The 20,725-nt window shown below is 34.7% G+C and overlaps 2 protein-coding genes and 1 pseudogene across 2 annotated transcripts; 2 read left to right on the top strand and 1 right to left on the bottom strand.

Annotated features, from left to right (window-relative positions):
- The first annotated feature begins 2,423 nt into the window (after positions 1 to 2,423).
- LOC143612110 (PHD finger protein ALFIN-LIKE 2-like) lies at positions 2,424 to 4,670 on the top strand. Its single transcript, XM_077086175.1, has 5 exons — positions 2,424 to 2,641; positions 2,730 to 2,762; positions 2,919 to 3,141; positions 4,199 to 4,310; positions 4,384 to 4,670. The coding sequence occupies exons 1-5, from the start codon at positions 2,566 to 2,568 to the stop codon at positions 4,645 to 4,647; spliced, it is 708 nt and encodes a 235-aa protein (XP_076942290.1). The 5' UTR covers positions 2,424 to 2,565; the 3' UTR covers positions 4,648 to 4,670.
- Positions 4,671 to 6,004: 1,334 nt separating this feature from the next.
- On the bottom strand, positions 6,005 to 9,720 carry LOC143612121 (calcium-dependent protein kinase 13-like). Its single transcript, XM_077086181.1, has 7 exons — positions 8,970 to 9,720; positions 8,376 to 8,519; positions 8,094 to 8,246; positions 7,877 to 7,992; positions 7,618 to 7,785; positions 6,349 to 6,579; positions 6,005 to 6,267 (listed from the first exon to the last, which is right to left on the bottom strand). The coding sequence occupies exons 1-7, from the start codon at positions 9,607 to 9,609 to the stop codon at positions 6,115 to 6,117; spliced, it is 1,605 nt and encodes a 534-aa protein (XP_076942296.1). The 5' UTR covers positions 9,610 to 9,720; the 3' UTR covers positions 6,005 to 6,114.
- A 5,888-nt stretch (positions 9,721 to 15,608) lies between these two features.
- Positions 15,609 to 17,281, top strand: LOC143612122 (wall-associated receptor kinase 3 pseudogene; annotated as a pseudogene).
- The last annotated feature ends 3,444 nt before the right edge of the window (positions 17,282 to 20,725 follow it).

The raw sequence follows: 20,725 nt of genomic DNA on the forward strand, positions 1-20,725 counted from the left end.
AGCCTCACTGCGGGTGCAAACGAGCCGAGCTGCTCAAGAGCTACTCAAGACTGGCTCGTGAAAAAGCTAAAGGTAAATCAGCCTCACTGCAGGTGCAAACGAGCCGAGCTGCTCAAGAGCTACTCGAGACTGGCTTGTGAAAAAGCTCGACCAAGGCAAGCTTACACAAGCCTGAGCTTGAGCTCGAGCCTAAAAGTAAGCTCGTTTAGTAGCAAGGCAGAGTCCAAGCTTTATTTATCGAGCTCAAGCTGGCTCCGCAAGCCTAAATGAGCCTACCATTTATAAAATTTTTATATTATTAATTAATATATAGTTATGAAAAGATAACTAAATAATATATTATGTTATATATAAGTCTATAATTGAAATACACACACACACATAGGGTTTGAATCAAATGCAATTTAAATTAACGTACTAATTGTGGGAATCAAATAGTGTAACTATATATAAAACATAGTGTAATTACACTACGATGTAATGACTTAATTACACTATTTGTATATATAATTACACTGCTTGATTCGCACAGTTAGCACAGTAATTTAATTTGTACGTTAACTTCCCATATACATATATATGATTATAAATATATAAAAAATAATTTATAAAGTAGTAAATGAGCCGAGCTCGAGCATGAAATTACTCACGAGCCGAGGTCGAGCTCTGTGTAAGTTAAACAAGCCAATCTCGGGCTCGGTTCGGCTTGTTTGCACCCCTAAGCCTCACCCAGTGACCCAACCATAAGGCAAATGACACTTAGGATCGGATTCACGTCTCTTTAACTAACTGAGCTACATTACCATGACGAAAAGGTTAAATGTGCCATGCTCTATGTGTGTGTGGGTTAGACTCAAAATCTTTGACAAGAACAATAATACATATTGGATTCAGGCTACACATTAAGGGGGTGTTTGGCTGAGCTTATTTTTTTTGTTTTTTGCTTTTTGCTTTTTGGAGGGACAAAATGTCCAAAATGCCCATTCAAAAAGCAAAAAAGCTTCAATTTGGTGCTTTTAGGTGCTTTTGGAGGGGCATTTTGGACATTTTGCCCCTCCAAAATGCAAAAAGCAAAAAAATAAGCTCAGCCAAACACCTTATAAAATCCGTCAACCCCTTATCACGCAACCCAACACCATTAACATCATTACCAGTCCGTCATCCATCGTCATCTCTGTAAAGCTAAGAGGAATACACCCATCAACATCATTTCCCTCATTCGCCATGTCTGCGTCACGTCAACATCCCTCCCATCATTCGACGTCACCATTCAATCAAGCACCATTCTCCATCATTCCATTATTAATAATAAAAATAATTAAAAAACAAAAAAAACAAAAAAATAATAATAATATATGATTGGATGAGAGGAGAAGGATGAGTGAATGAGTATACTGATCATGGTCAGAAGACTCAAGTCACATGTGACCAAACTATGAGAGACGGTGTTCTAGTGAGACCACTTGCGTGAGAAGAGTCACCTTAGCTGCCACCTAGGACTAGTGGACATCACCACCACGCCATCAATGTATACCCCTTGGCCTAGTTAAACCCCTAATCACATAGGGTGAAAATGGTTAGTAAAAAAATGTATTTAATTAGTAGGAGTGAGTAAAGGGTAAGCGTGAAATAAGAAAATAATCTATACTATATATAATACATCAAACAAGGGTAAATTAAGACACTAGATTTTAAGGGATTTACAATTGTTTAAGCACATAGTACAACTATAAAAAGGGGTATAGTAGTCATTCTAACACTAAATTTAATGTTTCTTTTATAATTCTTCAAATTATTTACAACATTGCCCCCTCAACTTTAATCACCATTTGGAAGTTTAAAGAATAGTTACAGCTTTAATCCCCCATCTTTTAACTATATATTACTTATAATTTCACTTTTAACCCAAATTCCCCCACGATTTTTAAACGGTCATAACTTTTTCATACGCTAATATTTTTTTTAAAAAAAAATGCACCATAAAAACGAGCATTTAATTCTCTTTAATTTGAGTATGAGATTGTCATAGTTTGTTTTCAGTTAAAAAAATAACATCTTACGTATATGCGTTTGTGGTCCGGTTTTGATGGTTTTAAACTAAGCCGTGAGCCAAGCCGTTTTTTGTCATCGAAAACTGAAACCAAATCGTTGAAAATTAAAACCTAACAAAAACAAACCATTAACAATGGTTAGATTTCGGTTTCATTTGTACTTCGCTACTAAATTGAGTTTAAAATAAGAATTCTTAATCCACAGTTTCAAATGTAACAATAAGCACCCAAAAATCTCTTACGTGATTATTAACGCCTGTATTTCCCGCTGCATCGCGCAGGCACACGTCTAGTAGTAAAAATAATAACAAAAATTGAATTGCTGGGGGACCATAATACCCCTTTTCTTTCTTTCGATTTGCTTTCTCTCATCAAATCTGTTTTTCAAACATTATATTATATACCTACATGTATATACATACATACACTATTGATCTCTGCACAAACAAACCAACAGATTGAAATTTGAAATTAGTTTATTATCCAGATCTGTTAATTTTTTTTATATATTTGAATGGCTTCCACTGTCGAAGAGATCTTCAAAGATTACAGCGGCCGTCGTTCTGCCATACTTCGTGCTTTGACTTACGGTAATTATTCAATCAATCTCTCTTTAACCTAATTCACTCTCACTCACCTTTTTTTAATTTAATTTTAATTTTAATTTTAATTTACCAGATGTTGATGAGTTCTATGGAATCTGCGATCCAGGTATCACTTTAATTAATTAATTTATACAGATCTTAGTTAGGGCTTCAGTGAAATTCACAAACAATAGTTATTATTATATTTGCATAATGAATAATTCGTGAAATTAATTAAATTAATTTTGGTTTTATGAATTGGTTTATTTGACTGGTGGTTTAGAGAAAGAAAACCTGTGTCTTTATGGACATCCAAATGAAAGGTGGGAAGTGAGTCTTCCAGCAGAAGAGGTTCCTCCCGAGCTCCCCGAGCCCGCTCTTGGGATTAACTTTGCGCGAGATGGGATGAACCGCAAAGACTGGCTCTCGCTCGTTGCGGTGCACAGTGACTGTTGGTTGCTCTCTGTCGCGTTCTATCTTGGAGTCCGCTTGAATGCTTTCGAAAGGTAATTTGTTGCATAGTTTTGCTTGTGTTATGATTCGCTTGCTTTATAGTTGTTGGTTGGAGGTTTTCGTGCAGTATGTTTACTTTCAAGCTTCATGCTATATCGCAACAATCTTAGTTTTTTTGGTTAAAAATCATGATTAAAAGTGTCGTTTTTTTTGTTGTGAATTCTCAGTTGCATAAATCTCTTAATTTTTTTTGTTTTATTTAATTGTTCATGTGGTTTAAGGTACAATGATTTTATATTAGTCATTGTTTCCTTGCTAAACACTGAACACTTTTACAATCCTTGTGGATATAATGGATTGTTTAATTAACAAATGATTTTTATAGGTTTGGATATGTATGTATATTCATAGGTTTGTGTATATGTATGTATACGTTGCTGTCACAATGTTGAACTTGGGTGTGACGATGAGTTTGCTCCATTTGTCTTGGAGTTGATCCTTTGTAATCTTGTTATCTTTATGCTCGACATTTGCAAATATGAACTGTATTTAAAAAAATTTGAAATGATTTAAGTATCCATGAGTAAATTGCTTCAAACCACCACATTTCATGTCAATCTACTTGTCATAATTCATGAGTTTGTATAATACATGTTCTTTTCAGTTTTAGGCTTGATTTTTATATGAACACGTTCAGTTGTATAATATACATTTTTTATTATAATGGTTTTGTGTTCGTTTGGGAACCGTCCTGAGCTTGTGTCTAAACTCTAAAGCCTTAACCAATAACTAACAGGCTTAGATTCCTTTCAGAAGTCATAACAATGTTGATTGCAATTTTATCACCATAGTGGTGTACTGCTACTTGCTTGGTGAATGAATAACAATGAATCATGTATCCTTATTTTTAACATTTAACTCTGTGGTAGTACAATAAACATGATAAAAACAAGATAACTGAAGCAACCTACTCAAAACCATTTTGCTGTATAAACACAGTTAAAATGTTAAATGACTGGTTTTACACGTTTGCATTTGGATTCCTGGGATATATGTGAATGTTGAACCTGGTATACTATTTGATAATCTTTATTTTTCTATTTGTAACAGGAAGCGTCTGTTTAGCATGATAAACGAAATGGCGACTGTGTTTGAAGTTGTATCAGAAAGAAAACCTGTAAAAGAAAAGGCTAGTGCAGCAGAAAGTGGAAGCAAAACAAAAGTAATAACATGATCAATCATTTGTCGTTAATATGAGATTGTATATCTTAGTCACGTTATGTATTATTCTGCAGAGATCAAGTGATGGACAGATAAAAAGCATGGAAAAGGCATCAGCAGCAGCAGCAGCAGTTGCAGATGAGGATGAAGAAGATGAACATGGTGAGACACAATGTGGAAGCTGCGGTGGAAATTACAATGCTGATGAGTTCTGGATTGGATGTGACATATGTGAAAGATGGTACCATGGCAAATGTGTAAAAATCACACCTGCCAAGGCTGAAAGCATAAAACAGTATAAGTGCCCGTCTTGCACACTCAAGCGACCTAGGCCATAATAATTAACGTGCTTATTTTAAACATGTATTATTTTTATTATTGGCAACTGTTGATAACAGATGCCCAAAGAGGTTTTTTAATCTTTATGTTACTTGAATACATACATACACATGTAAGGTCAGGTTCTTGTGATTGAGATGCCTTATTTGTCAAACTGGTTGGTACAAAGCTCAACTGGCTAAACTCAAAACACATATTTGCCTGCAATTCAGCTTACATTGTTTTATAAATAGTGATGATAAAATTAGTTTTGATATTGATTTGTATGTTTGATTTTAGAAATCTTAAAAACTTTTTAAGACAGAATAGTGAACATAAATCTAGTTATGTGTGCATGCCGGGGCTTATTTTTAGTTATTTATACATATCAAGGTAATAATATATTATGTTTTGGAAAGTTTAAGCTTTATAAGAGAAAATAATAAATTATTTTGTGAAGTAAATTAATAAAATTATTTTAATGATTTGAAATTCGGACATAAGAATAATAATTTATGTTCTGAAAACATCAAATAACGAGTTTGCAATGAAGCAAACAACGGTTAGAATATGAGTTTGAGATGGTAGACTATAAGCTCCAAAGAGTAAATAAAACAAAGGCTATACACGGATGGGTGTAATTATTCCGATCAGGTGCAGATTAATCATTGTTAATTCCTATTAATTCTTATTAATCCCGATTAAGTACTAATCCTCACACCACCTCTCAACTAGCGATTACTACAAACTACTAGTACCTGTACCTGATTATCTAAACTTGATTTGTGCAAAATGCTAGTAAATATATGATACTACAAATTAAATAAAAGCACAATGTTGCATCTAGATTAGGTGCATAAAAGTACAAGGTCATGACACAAGACTACTTGTAAACACGTTTTGCTCCGCCATTTGCTAGGATAATGAAGCTGAACCCAGTATTCCTTAGAAGAACTACAAATTAAAGCCGATTTCCACTTCACTCGGGAGAAGCTTGAAGACAGGACATGACTATCACTATTCATGTTAGAACCGGAAACTAAATAGCCAATTTATTAACTAAAGCCTAACTTCAAAGTCGGATTTGTCACGCTGTAAAAGCTAGGCATGATCAGTATCTATGCTCCAACTTGAGATAGATTACATAGTTTGGGAGTAAACCGTAAGGCCTATTAACCCACCCAAACTATAGGTAGCCTAAGAGTTTAGCTTAAATAAGTTTACATACCAACTTAATAAATTTCATGGACTAAACAAACAAACCAGCACCTACCATACAACACAATGCAATAACTTAGTTGAGTCTATAACACTACAAAGACAATCTATATCTTTAAGAAGAATATATTGAATCACCAACAATTTTTAAAGATTCACCAACAAGCCCAGAATCTTACATGCAACAACATGGGGCTGTCATTCAAATCTAAGCAAGCCAAACACAAGGACCTATAACATAATTACAAAGAAATCCAAACAATAATTACTCACTCATTATTCCCCAGATTCAGAGAACCATCTTTCATCAGCTTTACACTCAGGCTGTTGAACCGTCCTCTTGAATAATGTCTAGACGCCTTTCTCCAATCGGTTCCTGTTTTCATCATAGCAACAAACTCCTCAAAGCTGATTTTACCATCCTGCATCGTTCAACACAAGACAAACGTTCACGAAACTCGTGTAATGGTTCTAAACATGGTTAATGACGAAAATGCCCTCACCTTATCTGTGTCGACTTCTTGGAAGATATCATTTGCAATATTGGAAACATCCTCATCTCCATCTTCCATTAATGAATCCTGAAGCTCTTGTGGCTCTATGTACCCGTTACCATTTTTGTCAAAGTATGAAAAAGCCTTGTGTAGATGCTCATCGTTTGCCATCTTTCTAAGGTGGAGTGAAACCGCAACAAATTCCCCATAATCAAGAGTTCCTTTCCCATTAGTATCTACCTGTAACCAAACAATGATTGAATACCACGAGTAAACACCTCATTCGTTTGATTTTAACTGTACAAACAATAAAAGGACACGAGTTTTCTTGTTTGTGTTCATTCGTTAAGAAAATGAAAATGTTCGCCCGTTAACGATATATATGAATGATTCATGAATGTAAACTAACAAACACAACTGAACATAGATAAACGAATGTAACTGAGCTAAAACCAGTTAAAACTTAAATGTAATGTGATAAACTATGCATTGGGCATATATAGTTATAAAACTAAACTGACGAATCTATACAAAAGTAGATTAGCGAACATAAGTGAAGGTAAACGAACGAACATAACTGAATATAAATAAATGAACATTCACAAGAAGAACGAACGATTAATGTGTTCATGTTCATTCGTTTAACTAAATGAACAAAATCTTTTGTTCATGTTCATTCGTCTATTAAGTAAATGAACACAAGTTAACGGTTAACGGACTGTTCACTAAAAACGTTCGATTCACGCCTAACCACATGGAATTAGGAAGATATATGATGTCTCACTCTAGAAAACTATACCTCACAAAAGTATAACTATAATACAAAAATTTGGACAACTTTGACCCTTTGGGCCAATTTCAAACTTAGCTAAGTTTCAAAGTTTACTCATTTAATTCATTAGATTCTTAGCTAAATCGGCTCATTTAGAATGCTTGCAGGATTAATTAAAAAAAAAACCATTCACGTACGTTGTGTTCCCAAGTCTCATTTAATGAGGATGTCAGTAAAATTGTGTTCCACAGTTTTTTTAAGGAAAGAAATAGAGAGAAAAGATCTAAATCCTTCCAAATGATTTTTATCACAAATCTTCACTTTTCTTTCCATTTCTTTCGAACTCAAGAGCACGGTAGTTAATTAAATCATTTCCTTCCACTCCCTTTCTTCTCTCTCCTTAATTCTCTTTCCTTTCTTTCTTTAGTTTATAAAAGTCGGGAACACATCGTTATTGTTTTTGCGCAAGAAAAGTATTTGAAAGCATGCATCATAATTAGACTCACAGCTTCAATAAGCAGCTGCAGTTCAGACTCTGCAAGTGGTGTATTCAACTTTTGTAGTCCACTTTTCAGTTCTTCAGTAGTAATAATATCATCATCATCCGTATCAATCTTTTTGAACATTTCCTTAATGTCTTCAACTTCATCATTAGACAAGAAATCAGCAATAACCTAAAACATCACAAATAGACGTTAATAATCATTTCCATTAGACAAGAAATATGCATCCGACACGCAAGGAGAAAAGAGTCGTTTAACCAACCCTTAGAGCCTTTCTCTTAAACCGATTCATCAACGAGAACTGCTTTAATCTTGACTTCACAGCATCACCAAGTGGTACATTTGGAGCCTTTTTAGCATTTTGGAGCCAAGGATGCTCTGCACATACAAAAACCATACATCAAACAACATTACAGGATAAACATTGAAATTAAATATTCAAGTGTCTTCATTATTTTAAGTTTGAACAAGAAGCATACCAAGTACTTGCGCAGCTGTGAGTCGAAGCTTTGGATCTGGCTCTAACATCTGGCGTACCAGACTCTTGGCACCTTCAGAAACACTGGGCCACGGTTCACGTTTGAAATCTATTTGACCACGCAGAATAGCCTGTGCAACACCTTGTTCAGATTCTGCATTTCATAACTCACTCTAGATTATTAATAAAGTTTAATCAACTTACACCATGAAACCAAAGCAGCAAAAAGAATACGCTAAGATAAATATATCAATCATCTAGAAAATAGAATGTAAATAATTACCTGCCCAAAATGGAGGAACACCACATAATAGAATGTAAAGAATAACTCCTGCACTCCATATATCAATCTCAGGTCCATAACTACGTTTAAGCACCTCGGGGGCCATGTAATAAGGGCTTCCAACAATTTCAGAGAACTTCTCGCCTATATAAACGAGTTAATCGTTTAAAAGATTTAAGCAAGCCATAATTGATCAACATGTTACAAAAATGGTAACTTCATACATTCCACTAGTGTCTATTGTATAGTCATTTAATAAAGTAAACATACATTACATACTAATCATCAAAGTCCATTATGTTCACATTCAACTCAATAACTTATTCCCAGTATACTATTTGCATTTAATAGTTTTAGTTTCCTTGCGCGGGAGGTTGTGAAGCTACTTATTTAGTCGTGTCCAACATGTCCAACAGAACATGTCATAAATAGTAATGTTATGACCACAAGATATATTAACCGTTTGCTTTCTATTTCGATGTAAACACTACCTTTTTAAATCAATTTATCTAAATATGTTTTTATTATTCAATTATCAAGTGAATGACTTAAAATGCACATCCAAACACACACTTGTCTTTACTCATAATGTACCTGGCTTAAAGAAGATAGAGAGTCCAAAATCGATGGCCTTAAGCGGCGAATTCTCCTTCTTATTCGCAAACAAAAAATTCTCGGGTTTCAAATCCCTATGAATCACACCATGCTTATGACAAAGCTGCACAACCTCCACCATAGTCCTGGCAACATTCGCGGCAGCCCGTTCGGTATAATGCCCCCTGGCAACAATCCGATCAAAAAGCTCTCCACCCTCACACAACTCCATGACCAAATGCACCGCATTCTCGTCCTCACACGCCTCCCGCAGCGTCACAATACTCGAGTTCTTGGGCAAGTGCTTCATGATCGCCACTTCTCGCCTTACGTCTTCGATATCGACAGCCGTCCGTAGCTTCCGCTTGGAGATGGACTTGCAGGCGAGCAATTCTCTTGTGGTCCGATCTATGCATAAGTAAGTAACACCGAATTCACCTCGACCCAGCTCACGGTCGACCATGTACTTGTCTTCTATAGAGATTTTGGAAGAGAGTTGATTGAGAACTGTGATCTGGGTTTGGGTTTGGGTTTTGGGTTTGGTTTCTTTCTTGGTGGGGTGATCGTGGTTGGAGGAGTAATTGGATGATTTGACGTCTTCACGGGCCACGGCGGCCGGAGATCTGCAACAATTACCCATGGTATGTTAAAGTGAAAACTGAAACTAACTAGGGTTCCATGATAATAATAATAATAATAATGGGTTGGGAGTGGGTAAAGTGAAAGAGAATGTGTTTGTTGGTGTACGAGAGAAAGAGAAAGAGAAAGAGAAAGAGAAAGAGTGTTTTGGTCTGCGTTCGTTGTCGGCTAAACCTGGAAGTGGGGTCACAACGGCACGGAGATTTTGAACATAAATTCAGGGACGACCAACATTATTATTATTATTATTATTATTATTAACTCCAATCCAATTCTACTTGTCCTCTAATAATATCTTCCCTTCATTTTTTCTCAAATATTGCCATGTTCTTGTCTTTCAAATACAAAAACTCGTCGTAAGGAATTCAAGTGCGTGGATCGATGTTTTTTAAAACTTTCGTTTGGAAAGTGAAGAGATTCTTGAATTCCAATGAACATGAGTTTTGATTGAGTTACTTTCAATTTTCAATTCCTTCCCTATCCAACCGAACACGTAATGTCATGGGATATAAATTCCAATGTTTCCAAATTCTTAGGAATTATACGAAATGAACGCGCCCAAACCTTACAACGATTTAAAAGCTTTCAGTGAGTGTTTTCAACCAAACGACCAATACGGGGGCAAGGCTAATGATTGGCTGAATTTTGAGGGATTTTGGGGGTAAATGGGAGCATGATTGGCTGAGTTTTACGTACCTAAACAATGTCTGTGTATGGGACATCATAATGAAGTTGAGAAAACCACATTCCACATAGCTCATCCACGATTACAACCACAAGACTTTTTGTTTTTAACCCTAATTCCACAACTTATTTTTAAACAAGTTTTGTTTTGACTTTATAGCCACCATTATTATCATAAACATTATAAGTTAAATTTTGTACCACTCAATCATATCATCACTTAAGCTTTGAAATTTGAATGAACACTTTAACTATATGCTTTTTGAACTTTATATACGGAGGAAAAGTAGAAGAATGAAGTCGAACCGTTTACTTCAAATATTGTGCTAAACGTGATGGAATTATACTTTGGGGGTGTAAATCATGTCAGGTTGGTGGGTTGGCATGTTAATGGGCTTCGGGTTGGTGGGTTAGCGTGTTGAGATTCTTCAACCCTAACCCAACCCATATTTTTATTCGTGTCATGTCGACCCATTTAAATCCGTGTCATGTTCGGGTTGTGTTTCAGGTCAACCCATTTTACGTTCATATACGAATATGAGTTATATCGATTGACTTAGTAATAAATAAAACAATTCATTACTCTTATTCATATAAAACTTGTTAATAATTTATGATAAATTTAATTGTTTATATGTATTTATCTCTCATTTCCAATTAAAAAACTTATGTTCACATATTTAGCTCAAGATAAAAACAAACGAATGAAATAATTAGAGAATAGATAGTTAGAACTAAAAAAAATAGATAAAAGTAGCATAAAAAGTAATTAGTTTTACTTTTAAAAGTTAATTGACATACGAAAAATTAAAAATCTAAGTATTTAACATTAAAATTTAAAACTTCTTATCTCTAAAATCAAAATATTAACTTCTCTAAAATTGTTAAAAGGGTTAACAGGTCAACCCACTTTTTAACGGGTCAGGTTCGGGTTGACCTGTTTTTTAAACTTGTCGGGTCCGGGTTGACCTACATAAGAAAACGGGTCGTGTCAGCCGACCAAAAGCCTATATTTTTCATGTCGGGTTCGTGTCAAGATTTGACACCCCTAAATTTATACTTTGGAATTTTGAGAGCTTTTGCCATTTGTATCGTATAAAGAAGATGGACTTTTTAACATTAACATATTATTTCACACAATTCATATTTTGCCCTTAAACCTTAGTTAATGCCCATTGGTTTAAATTGTATTACATTTTTCTCTAATAGACATCAATGAGTGCAAGGATAAGACCAAATGCATTTACGGGGAATGCATTAATACGGAAGGGGGTTACATTTGTTCATGTAAGAAAGGATACATTGGTAACGCTATAACACCAGATGGTTGTCAACCTCGTGATGGCTCAAAATTTCCAATCACGGCATTCACATTAGGTAATTCTATCCTTTTATAATAAGGTACACTAGGTGGCAGAATATTTGTTGGAAAATCATACCCAAGAATATATATGACAAGAATTTTGATCTCAATCAAGATCGATTCCTTCTTGTTTATTATAATTTTAACACAGCAAAACAATAACCTGACTCTCAATTTATACTAAACACACATTTCATAAAACAAGAAAAACCTTTAAAGATGTTACCATATTAAATAAACATACAAAAGTAAACTTAGTAAACAGCTTTAAACTCTTTTACAAAACGCCCCCTTTAATTTCAGTTTCATTTAGAATGATGTGTTTAACTTTCTACATGACTTGTTTCATAATTAGCTTTCTGTATTCACTTAATCACGAAATTGACCCATTATCTTGCACTTTTACCTGATCGAGCCTCATGGGTCATAATCATTCTTTCTTCTTGCTCATTATTCATTCTTATAGTTTCTTATTGATTTCTTGTTTTTTCTTCTTCTTTTTTTATTTCTTTATTTGATCTCTATCTTTCTTGCTTTTGCTTTCTTTCTTTCTCTTTCTATCTTTTTGTTTGCTTCTATTCTTTCTTATTTTTGTCTTTCATTTTTCTATCTTCTTGTTTGCTTCTCTTCTCTTCTCTTCTTTGAAGTAAATGCAATTTACATGTCTGTGGTCAACAACAAAACACAGGATGAACCCCTGTGGTGGATTTTTTGCATTTGGCTCCCAAACGTCTGCAAACCCGTGCAATTTGAACCCGGCTATTAAGTCAAACGTTGACTAAGTGTTAAAAAAATAATAGGGCAGGGAAGAAAATTTCCCGCAACGACCATCGTAGCAGCATGTATAAGGACCGAAATTGGAGTCGGCCCGTCCATTACATCAGGTAACCATACATGAAAGGGAAATTGTGCAGATTTGGCAATCGCACCGGCAAATAATAGAACAACGCACAAAGTAACAAACACAAAATTGACTTCATTACTAGAAATCAAGTTATTTAATATTTGGAATAAATTACGGAATACGAAACTCCCCGTTATCCAATAAAACTCTAAAATGCCTAATAATAAACCAAATCACCAACACGATTAGTTACAAATGCTTTTTGACAAGCCTTTGCTGCAATAGGCCGTGTGAACCAAAATCCTATTAATAGATATGAACACGTTCCAACCAATTCCCAAAATATATAAATTTGTATCAAATTTAAACTAGTAACTAATCTGAACATGGAAGTACTGAAAAAACTCATATAAGCAAAAAATCTCAAGTATTCTGATCATGAGACATATAATTATCACTATAAATAAGAACCATAATTCCAACATTGGTGATTAATATTGATATAATAGAAGTGGATCGATCAAGTATCTGAATTCTAAAGAAAGATCATTATTGATCCAAGACCATACATATTGATAGACAGAACTGCCATTTATTTGCTTAATAGATAGATTGATAGAAAAAAATCATGACTATACTTAATGATGTGCAAAATTATAGTTATAAAATAAACACGAATCGCAACGAAGCTTTAAAACCAAACAACCTAACCTAGTTCACACAACCAGCAAGTGTACCGGTTGCGTGTAGCAAAGAGAAAGGAAGTTCGAGTATCGAACTCAAGGACACTAGAGGTGGCTCGGATACTAAACCCTAACTAAGTCCTGCCCTGAAAGATTTTTAATTGGTTTTAATATTTTTTATTTTATTTTAATTAATTTAAACTAACTTAACTTAACGAAACTAACTGGAAGACTTAACGGCACTAACGGAGCTCTCAAATATGATGAAGAGGAACCACCTAGGTTGGGTATCCTAATGATGATCAATGAGCCTCGGATATTAACGAACATGTATAACCGGGTTCTAAAAATAGGTAAAGTAAAGATACGAAGGGCAACTAGATATCCGGGTAGGTCTCACTAATAAACCCCTAAGCAACTCTAGAAAACACTTAATAAATACCGGTGAAAATTTAACGTATCCTAATGACAAATCTCCGGGTAGGTCTCAATGTCATGATTTCCTTTAAGACTCATACTCATAACAAATCTAGGGAAATAGAGATAATTCAATTTAAATCACTTGGTAGCTCGACTTACAATTCAACCTAACCTAATAAAGATGATTCGATCTGTGTCTCGCAACGGTCAACCTAAAACGGCTAAGCAAAAGGACAAACCGACTCTAATTATCCGGGTAGGACTAAAAAGAGGTGGACTACCGTGTTAGACAAAGTTGACCAAATAAACCCTATGTCTAGCTAGATCATAAACAACCGAAAACACCTAGTAAACGGTAAGACATGCAACCCTAAACCGACACGAAACTATATCATGCAACACAAGATCACACGGGGGTTTAAATAAGAACAAAATATTATCATACAAAGTAGTATACCACGAAACCATACAATAGAAATCAAAACTTTACATTTAAAACTCAACACATGTTCATTAAAAATGACCAAAAGCTCATCAAACAATCATCATTCAACCATAACCTAGAGTGTTCTCACAAGTTTAGCCTCTCTTAATAGTAATAAAAACACAAGAACAATCAAAATCAAGTGTATTCAACATGTTCAAGAGTTCTTAAATATATATATATATATATAACTACTAGTAATGATACCCAAACGCTTCAACGAGCCTAATATGAACCCATGCTCCAATAATTGTCGTCTGTCTTCTTGCTAACTCCAAAGATTGCGGCAGTTATCAAAATCCAGGGGTGCCTTCAATTCTTTATTATTTTTCTTCCTAGACGACACCCCAACCACCAAACACACCAAGCAACAGTTTCCGTGACCTACACCATCTCACGTTTTTATTTCACGTTTTATTAAAAGAAATTCAGAATATATGAACGTTGAATTTGAGATTACATGCATTATTGTTGTAACATATATTAACTTTTAAGATTAATAACGTGATGATTTTCAACTGTTAGTTTAATTTATAAACGTTTAGCTAAAATATTAATATACTATTTTAACTTTTAAGATTAATTACGCTTTTGCATTGAGCCACCATTAATGTCCGGTGTAACTAACTCGATCCATTTCGAGCACGACTTGAGTATTTGCCACAACTCGTCCTTGTCCCACGTTTTTACCGTTCCGTACTTGTTGAAAACTTCGCCTTTCCACTCGTCGCATGTGAATCTGTAGACATGAAGATCATCGTTATCGCTCGGTCGCATTCGACGACTGTTTCTATTATACAAATTTGTAAAAAGTCCGACGTATTTGTGAGTTTCGGACCATCTCCGCGATATCATATTGTCGGTACGATCCATACTTCCCATCAATCTATAGAAAAACTCCTTCACTTTTGCCCAAAATACACAATGCCTTTGATAGCCCGCTACAATTAAATAAAGATAACTCACAAACATATTTTTAAACTTTTATCCGAAACAAAACAAAAATAAATAAACTTTTAAAAAAACATGCTTTTCGATCTTCGGATATTTCAACCCAGGCACGACACAAAGCCTTTTTCTCATCTTTTGTCCAATGAGTTGTTTTTCTTTTTGGAACGAGTTCCTCGGCCGCTAGGCTCGAGCCTCCCGCCCCTCCTTGGTTCTTTTTTTGGCTCATTTGCCCTTAGCGGCCTGGGTACGAGCCTCTTGTTTCTCCGGAACAAAAAAGTCGGGAGACGGTGGTTGCATTTGACTCAAGTTTGTTCCATCTCAGTAGCGTCAAACACCGCATCGTCGTCTTGACCATACGGCATTTCCGGTCGATAGCAACTACCATATTGATCCATACTTTTTATATAATGTAGATGGGAATTTGGAATATATTGTTTTTGATGTAGTGTAGAGAGAGTTAAGAATGTTGGTAATTTGTTAAAGGGAATTATGAGGGTTTATAAAGGTTAATAATTAAAAGAAAAGTTTTTTTTTATTTTACCAAACCAACGGTCAAAAATAACACATCGCAATGTCCAACGGTCACTTTAGCCCAAGCCAGTGGGCTGGCGTGGGCTCGCTAGCGGCACCCGTTGTGGGGTTCGCAACAGAGGATGGTGGTGGCGGTAACATGTCCACAACTGAGCCTAAATAACATTGAATAATCTTACAATATTAAAGAAACATATCATAATAAACTTACTAAATAATTCTAAATTCTTTTACTAAACACCCTCTTAGTTTTACTTTCTGTCAGAACGACCTTTTTAACTTTCTTGATGCCTGTTTCATAATTAACTTTCAATAAAATTCTCGGTCAAATACAATTTGTTTCACTTTTTACATAGAAAATCCAAACAAAATATGAATATAATAATGTGTCCTAAGATATTGTCATGTGGACTGATCTTTACATGACAAATTTCTTTCTCAAATTACTATATTAATTTGCGTTTTGGTTTAAGATAACTGCCAATAACTAGTTCTCCTTTTATTTCACTTGCAGCTTTAGTATTTGGCTTGGTGGCAATATTATCAGGAATGATTGTGATATACTTTGGGATAAAGAAGAGGAAGCTAATAAATTTACGAGAAAAGTTCTTCGAGCAAAATGGGGGTGTGTTTTTGAAACAAAAGCTAAACGCACCAGGGACTAGCAAGGCAGTGACTATATTTAGCACTAAACAACTTCGAAAAGCGACCGACAACTATTCTGATGAGCGGATTATAGGCCGAGGTGGTTATGGTACAGTTTATAAAGGAATTTTGCCCAACAAAGGTGTTGTTGCAATAAAGAAGTCTAAAGTAGTGGACGGGGCGCAGGCAGAACAATTCATCAATGAAGTCATGATTCTTACACAAGTGATCCAACGAAACGTGGTAAAACTACTTGGTTGTTGTTTGGAAGAAGAGGTCCCCGTATTAGTTTATGAGTTCATCTCGAATAACACTCTTTTCCATCACCTTCATCATAGAGTGGGTGGAATGAGTTGGCTATCATGGAATAATCGGTTGAGAGTAGCAGCTGAAGTAGCCGGTGCACTTGCTTACCTTCATTCAGAAACTATTATGCCAATTATACATAGAGATGTCAAGTCTGCTAACATATTATTAGATGACAACTACACCGCAAAAATTGCCGATTTTGGTGCTTCAAGGTTAGTACCATTAGATCACGAACAAGTCACCACTCTTGTTCAAGGTACACTTGGGTACCTTGATCCTGAGTACTTTCACACAAGCCAACTAACCGACAAGAGTGATGTATATAGCTTTGGAGTGGTTCTTGCAGAACTTATAACAGGACAAAAACCCCTTTGTGTAGAAAGAACCAATGACGAAAAGAATTTAGCAACATACTTTGTCAAGGCCGTTAAACATAATCGCATACTTGAAATTGTTGACCGACGAGTTTTACGAGAAGGAACTGTTGATCAGTTACAAGGAATAGGTGATCTGGTAAAAAGATGTCTTAGCTTACATGGAAATGACAGACCTACTATGAAAGATGTGGCAATGGAGTTAGAGGGCTTAAAGAAATTCAAAACTCATCCCTGGGGTGAACAAAAAATGCATGAAGAATCAAGAAGCCTAATCCTAGAAATTGAGCAACGTGATCTTTACGACATCCCACATAATACCAATGAGTGGGAATCTTTCTCGGGTAGTTCTAATACTATGTTCCAAGAAAATAAACCGCGTTAGGTTGCTTATTTTAGTGTTGATTTGTGAGAATCATGAGTACTCTTTCAGCACAAATTATTAGTAGTATCTACATGTTGTGTTTCTTGTGAAACTTGATACAATACGAATGTAAAGGACCTGATTGGTTAATGCAAAAAGTATTAGGATGGTATGGAAGATATTAAAAGGCGGTCATGATTGAGATCTAAAGTTTAGGGACCAAATATGATTTCGTGGTGCTTAAGTTATTTTATTTAGAGCTAGAGTTCGTTTAGGTTTTCTAATTTTAGTTTTCTAGTTCCTATGTTTACTGTTGCTTATATAAGGGTTGCTAATATTTAATGTTTTTGTGTATGTTTTTCTTTTCATTGTATTAGTCTTTCTTTGATTAATAAAGAAAAAGAGTTTCAGTCATGTTCAAGAAGATCTGATCATAGAATATCATAAGTTCCCAATCGAAGCAAGTGAAGGTTTCTAGACCCAATTAAGAATAACAATAAAAAACAAGACCCGGGCCTAACGATCGAATGCTCCTTCATTTCCAACCTGTTTCACAGAAAAGTATCATGGAGATTACAGAATCTGATAGACGGAAAGAACGATTCCGATTGAAGTGTAGAACCTATCCCAGATCTGAGATCAACCAACGCAATAGCATGGTTCTTTTACGTTGATCAACGAATCCATCCAAAGTACAACGATAATTTATTTAGATCAATTTTCATACCGAAATATATACATCAACTGTTTTCCAAATCCCCATTTTTTATTTCTAATAACTTATAAATAACATGTGACTCTAATTTGAAACTAAATACCCAATAGCCGAAGAACAAAAACCATCGAAAAGGCTCTGTGTGAGCCAAGAGAAAAGAGGTTCTGTGTGAGCCAAGAAGGAAGACTCCGAACTTGAGTGGATTGAGCAAGGCAGTCGAAGCTTAAGTGGATCGATAGGGAGAAGAACGAAGACTCGAAATAATCGAGTTAATTAAATACCCGACCCATCTTGATGTTCGGGAAATTTTATCGCAATTATCGAGTTAATTATTTGTAAATATGTTATTATTTAATAATTTATGTAATATATGTATATAACTTTCAAAGTTTGGCAATTTTCACCCTAAAGTTGAAATGTTACCCAGTTATGTTTCCATCTTTAAACCTGGGGGTCTAAAATTAAAATTTGATTAACTTATTATTATTATTATCAACCCGGTTCAACCAGCCCTTAGAACGCGACCCATATGCCCACATTCAAACCCGATCAACAATTGTGAAGTCTTGGACCATAATACTCGTTCCCAATTTGGAAATTGAATCAAATAGTTTGTTAATCTTACTTATTTCGTCCACACCTACGCTCTAATTACGTTAATTCAATCAAGGAGATTCTGCTTTCTTGTATTAAACAAACCGACCTTAAACCTAATGCGAAATACATATAAACGATCATAGAAATTAAATTTAACGTGGAGATCGAACCCTTAATACATTGCCAATAAAACCCCCAATACCAATTTGATTTCGGTGACCTTCATATACGTTGTTTCTCATCTCGTTAGTGCCGACGGGTCATTGTGCCGTTCTTGATCAATCCATCATTATTACAGGCTATATTGTCAACGTGTGAATCGCTGTCTTCATTCTTATTATTTTATTATTTTAGTTTGCTCGTCTAATAAGGTGAGTATTTCACACCCCTCTTTTTACTCATTTTTACTGTTTTGAGGACATATGCCTACTAGCTATTTTGATATTATATAGTATTAAACCGCAACTGTTTATCCTTGTGTGTATATCAATTTGCCTAACTTGTTATTTGTTACTTGCTTTATTTGAGCGCATTTTGAAGAAGTTTGATGTACACAAAATTATACATCTTTTATACATCAAATACGCTCCAATTTATGGTATTTCTTGGGAATTTTAGTTAGAATTGATACTTAACTTGTTTAATTTGAATTTCCAGGGATAAACGAGCTAATAAAAGAGAAACGAGCAATTTTCTAGAAGAAACGGCGATGAAATGAACTTCCAGCGCTAAGCATGTCCCATGCCCAGGAAGACACAGCCCAATTCTTAGTCAGGCACAACCGTACGCTCATTCAGGCACAACCTGGTGTCTACATAACAAAAAGAAAAGTACAATTTGTCATCTAGCAAGGTCAAGCACAGCCATGTGCCCACTTTGGCACAGCCGGATGCCTAACATGATGGAAGCAAAAAGTACTATTGTATACCAACTAGGGTTCACACAGCCCATTCTTGAATTGGCACACCCCGATGGTCAAATGTGTGCACATGCTTCAAGTACAAGAGATATTCTGTCAGAGATTTGGGGACCAGCATGGGCTGTGCCGAATTTGGCATACCCTGTGCCTCATGCATCAGTTTGTCTATAAATTGGCCTTTTGTGTTCTCTTCTATACACACCGAATTACATACACAAAAACACTCCCTTATCACCATATTTCCAGAAGATTGAAGGCAAGAAGAAGCTCTTGAAGATCCATACAACATCAAGAAGGGGTTCTAGCATTCACATAATCATCTAGCTTGGTTCTTGGGTTAGATTATCTTAAAGTTAATTATGAATGCTTCGTTCTTTTATTTTGATGTATATTTCATTATTATCATGAGCTAAACTTTTCATATCACCTTAACTTATGATGAAACTTGATAACTTTTGATGGTTTGAAATAATAAATGGTAATTTTATGTTGAAATAATGATTAATTCTTGGTTATCCTATGATAAAATATTGTGTTTAAACAATTAAAATTAATATACAAGAATTATAAATGGTATGTCTTGTTATGTTGAAAGACTCTTGATTTTATCATTTATTTATAAATGTTGTTCTTGCAACTTTATAACTTTTAATCTAGAAATAGTTAAAATAATTCTTGCATATTAACATGAAAATTGGTTAAACACATATCCTCATGTTTAGATTTGAAAAGATTGAACATTTGTTATGAATTGATATTCTTGTTAAGTAATATAAGTATTTTGTTAACACAACTATTTTGATATTACACTTGGGTTGAAAATTCATAAATTAAAGGAATACTTGAACTTTTTCTAATTTAATCAACCATAGGTGGATTAGGTGTTTTTCATGTAATCTTTCCAAACGGTTGTTAGATTTGAGTTTCGTAATTGAATGATAATCTATATCCTTAAATTTCAACATAAAGGTTCACTTACAATTATGATTTGAGGTGATTAGTTTGTATAATTTATACTGTTTTTCCAAAAAATCAAATGAATAGTTATCTATAACTAGTGACTACTCTTTTCCATAAACAAATTAAAATAGTGAATTTGCCATATATTTGAGTTTACCATCATAAAAAGTCAAGTGGATTCTAAAGTTAAGGTGATAGCTTTTAAATCTTGAATCTTTCCTTTATCATATTTTTGCTTGCTTTATATTATTGTTATAAGTCACTTTAAAAATTA

This window comes from Bidens hawaiensis, unplaced genomic scaffold (genome assembly GCF_021521415.1).
Source record: "Bidens hawaiensis isolate Kalapana, Puna unplaced genomic scaffold, B.hawaiensis_p1.1 tig00033232_1, whole genome shotgun sequence".
In the NCBI taxonomy this organism is placed as follows: Eukaryota; Viridiplantae; Streptophyta; class Magnoliopsida; order Asterales; family Asteraceae; genus Bidens; species Bidens hawaiensis.